The sequence below is a fragment of the Gekko japonicus genome, unplaced genomic scaffold (genome assembly GCF_001447785.1).
Source record: "Gekko japonicus isolate JY-2015 unplaced genomic scaffold, Gekko_japonicus_V1.1 scaffold689, whole genome shotgun sequence".
NCBI lineage: Eukaryota > Metazoa > Chordata > Lepidosauria > Squamata > Gekkonidae > Gekko > Gekko japonicus.
Window position 1 is genome coordinate 428,157 of NW_015174862.1, and position 4,149 is coordinate 432,305.

The 4,149-nt window shown below is 49.3% G+C and overlaps 1 protein-coding gene across 1 annotated transcript in view; it reads left to right on the forward strand.

The window, feature by feature from the left end:
• Positions 1-2,177: 2,177 nt before the first annotated feature.
• DGKI (diacylglycerol kinase iota) overlaps positions 2,178-4,149 on the forward strand; it is a 383,828-nt gene continuing 381,856 nt past the window's right edge. The window contains exon 1 of the mRNA XM_015424707.1: positions 2,178-2,374. Within this exon, the coding sequence (XP_015280193.1) occupies positions 2,178-2,374 (197 nt within the window). The remainder of the gene's footprint in view (positions 2,375-4,149) is intronic.

Consider the following 4,149-nt stretch of genomic DNA (forward strand, 5'->3'; position numbering starts at 1 on the left):
CACCGAGGGGCTTGAAAGAGTCTGCGTCTCTCCTTCGCCGCCCCCCCACCCCAGCCACCATCTGCGTCCTCGTTTCCCCCCCCGCCTCCACACCCTCACACACACGCTCTGCCCAGGCAATACAATAGCAAAAATCACACAAACAGAAAGTAACCAGCCATAACCTGAGCTGCTCTCGGATCCAATGGATCCAATTCAAGGGCAGGAGCCATAAACCAAGAGCCCTTTGATGGTTTGTGGTTAAGAACATAAGAACATAAGAGATGCCAATGTTGGATCAGGCCAATGGCCCATCCAGTCCAACACTCTGTCATACAGTAGTCAAACATACCAGGTGCCATCAGGAGGTCCAGCAGTGGGGCCAGAATACTAGAAGCCCTCCCACTATTGCCCCCCCCAAGCACCAAGAATACAGTGCATCACTTGCCCCAGACTGAGAGTTCCTATCTATACCTTGTGGCTAATAGCCACTGATAGACTTCTGCTCCATATGCTTATCCAATTCCCTCTTGAAGCTGCCCATGCTTGTAGCTGCCACCACCTCCTATGGCAGTGAATTCCATGTGTTAATCACACTTTGGTTGGTGGGGCATGTTTAAAACTATCCTATTTGGTGTAGTGCTTTGAACATCTGACTAGGGTCTGGGAGACCCAGGGATGTATCCAAACTCTGCCACAGTAACTTACTAGATGACCTTAGGCCAGTCATATGCTCTCAGCCTAACCTACCTCACAGGGTTGTTGCGATGATAAAAAGGAGGTGAGGAGAATGATATAAGCCACTTTGGGTCCCCTCTGGGGAGAAACACAGCATATAAATAAAGTAAATAACATTTCAGGGAGTCTAAAATGCTGTGGATGGTCCAGTTTACTGGAAGTTGACTTTTTAATTTAATTTATTTGCATTTGGCCGTTTGATTAACTGATTGCTTTAAATGTGGTTGTTAGCTGCTCTCTGTAGCCCTCCATTGGCAGTAGATGCAGGACAGGCAAAGTCAAAAACTACTTTACACAGTACATTATTAATGTATGGTCCTCACTGGTGACAGCTGCTAACTTTTGGGGTGGCTTTAAAAAGACTCAAACCAATTAATTCAGAATTGGGCATTCAGTTATACTTAGCCATAACAACTCAACAGAACCTCTATATTTGAAGGCAGCAGTAATGGGGCACTTTGGCACCCAATCGTGTGTCTTCCAGGGCATTTGGTTGGCCACCACGGTAAACAGGACAATTGTCTAGAAGAACGAATGGTCGTATCCAGGGAGGTTCTTGTATTCCATTTGGATGAAAGGACAGGGGACAAATGTTTTAATAAGGTATTTATATTACATAAATTAACACATTTGATGTGTGTGGAGGTGTGGTGCGAACTCTAAAACATTTGTTACCATCTCTCTAGTTTCGTCAGTTCCATTCCCTACATGTTCCTTCTGCTATTGACAACCAGTGCTTCTGAAGCCACCCTTTGAGATATTGCAAAGCCTGATTTTGAACGGGGAAGCAGCCACCAGAGAAAATAACATCAGGAGGGGTCTTTTTTGGTGGGGAAGTTATTCAACTTTGTTAGACCTCTGAGTCTGAGCTCCCTCTTTCATATTCTAATATACCATTAACTGGTCACCCCAGTGGATTCTTAGGATGCGTTTGCATTCAGTCTGAGTGTGCCACACGGATTGGCAGATGGAGGGAATATCTCTCCCTCTACCTCCCCCCCCCTCTCGGTCTTGCTTAAAATTCAAAGGCTAAGCAAGCAAGTCCTCATTTCTGCAGGGAAGTTGCTTGAGGCAGTGAATACACACCTTCCCAGGGCGCTGTTGATGCTGGCGGGCAGCTAAGTGAGTCAGATGCCTTAGATGTGACAGCCCATACCAGGGCCCGAGGGCGTGGCAGGAGCCGCCGCCGGAGGGGCGGAGGCGCTGATTGGCCAGAGCGGAGGCGGGAGGCAGGGAGTTTCCCACAATGCCCCGCTGCAGCCAGTGCGGCCGCCGATGGATGCTGCGGGAAGGTGCTGCCATTTGCTTGCCGCCCGGGCGAGTGGGTCGCTGAGGGGGGCCCCGCTCCGGCAGCAACGGAGGCAGCCCGCGCTCTCGCCCGCCCCTCCGTCCCCTGCGGCCCGCCGGCGCCTTTCGCCTGCCTCCCGGTCCCGCTGGGTCGCTGTCCGTTCAGCACCGCAATGAACCCGCCTTCGGCAGCCGGGGAAGAGAAAGGAGCGGCGGGAGGCGGCGGCAACGCTTGCCGGGGAGCCGAAGGTGGCGGGGACCCGAGGAGTGCCGCCGCGGAGCTGGAAGAGCCCGCGCTTGCCGCTCCGAAGGAAGAGTCGCTGGAGGAGAAGCTGAAGAGTCTAACCTTCAGGAAACAGGTGTCCTACAGGTGCGTGGGGAGGGCAAAGGGGAAGGCGTGCTGGGACTCGCAGGGGAAGGGACCCGCGGCGCGCGCGCGCTTGTGCAGGTCTTCTCGAACTTGTCCATCATGGGAAGTTCTCGAGAAGAACCGGCGTGAAAGTCCCAGTCGGTCTGTCTGGCGCGATTTCCCCAAGTTTCCTTTGCAATCTGCCTGGGAATGAGTTTATATAAGTGCGTGCTTGGGATCCCTTGGATCCATGCGCACACTTTTACTGCCCTTCCGCACTTTCAGCCGGACTGACGACAAGCTGGAATTCTGATCTACATGTGGAATTCTGATCTACATGACTGATCCGTGAGTATGGGACCGGGAGGTGGTCACTGCCTCAGGTCAGCCAGGATATGGTTTTTTAGGGAGAGGATTATTTGACGTGGCAGGTCAGTTGTGTGCATTAGGAACCACAGCTGTTGTCCCTTCCAGGAGAGGACTGAATGCTTTGAAGACCATGAAGGTGATCGTTTTGGAGAGGTAGTGTGGTTTTACAAAAGCCTGACCGTGTCCCCCTTTTCTCCCACAAATACATTTTCATTATCTATACTTGTCTCGAGCAATAAAACTCCATGGACTTATCTATACTTGTCTCGAGCAATAAAACCAGGTTAACAACTCCATAGTTGTATTTGTGTGCAGGCTCTGCATGCACCGCAGCAGAGTAGCTACTGCCCAAAGCATTGCATTATTGCTCAGAGCCCCAAAAGATGTAACTGGTGTATTTTTATTGGTCTAAGCGACTTCCCATTCCTTTACACAGGTGTAATATTTGACAGCAATTTGTGTGCTCTGTGGATAGCATGGTTAGATATGTGATGAAGCAGAGATTCCGTACAGGATCATGTACATTGTGCGTGGGAGACAGATGCATGTGTGTGCATTAGCTGCTAAGAGTTAACATTGTACAGTAACGCCAATTCGTTATGCCAGAATGTGTGTGTAGGTAGTGCTGTGACAGCAGGCAGTGGGAGTTACACTGCCGGAATGATGTTGCCATGCCAGGGATTAGGGTGAGGGTAGCACCATAATTGTCTGCTGCTCACCCCCCCTCCCCTCCTTGAAGCAATCTGGCTTGCGCTAAAAAAGAAATCCTGATCTCGTTTACAATCCCTCTCCAAACAGAGAGTGTTTTAGCAAAGATGGTACAGGGGTGAAAAGGTCTATTTGTTTGCACACACTTTAGGATTACCTAGAAGGGCTTCATGTGTGGGTCAGAAGTGATGTCTGGTTGTCAGGGAAGTGGAGTGATTCTTGAATTTTGATGCTTCCCCCGCCCCCAAGACAGAAGACTGTGTCCACCTTTTATTTTATCGGGAGCTGTTGGTAGTGATGTGAAATGTTTCCTTAGGAAAGCACCAGAGAATAATTTCCAGTAGCATCAATACGTCTGTTCAAGGCTTCCAAAAGTCTTCCAAAGAATAAATCTCCCTCCCCCTTTTAAGCACCCCCAATGAGTGAGTCATTCTGTATGTTTTAGCATATGCCAAACTGTAATAGATAATTAGATTGCTTGCCCCTGTCTTTTGCTTGATGCACCGGGACCAGCAGAATTCACCTCCTTGGTAAATGTATGGCGCTGCGTGTCACGTTGCCTATAGCTTCTCAAGCCACCAACTAACTTTGCTATGTTAATGTATAAGATTCAGTTATGCATATGTGGTAATGCTGCGATGCAGTATTAGAGTACAGACACTACTGGTTATTTTGGTAATCACTGTTTGTTCTCTTACTTAAAAAAATTGCTGGTGACA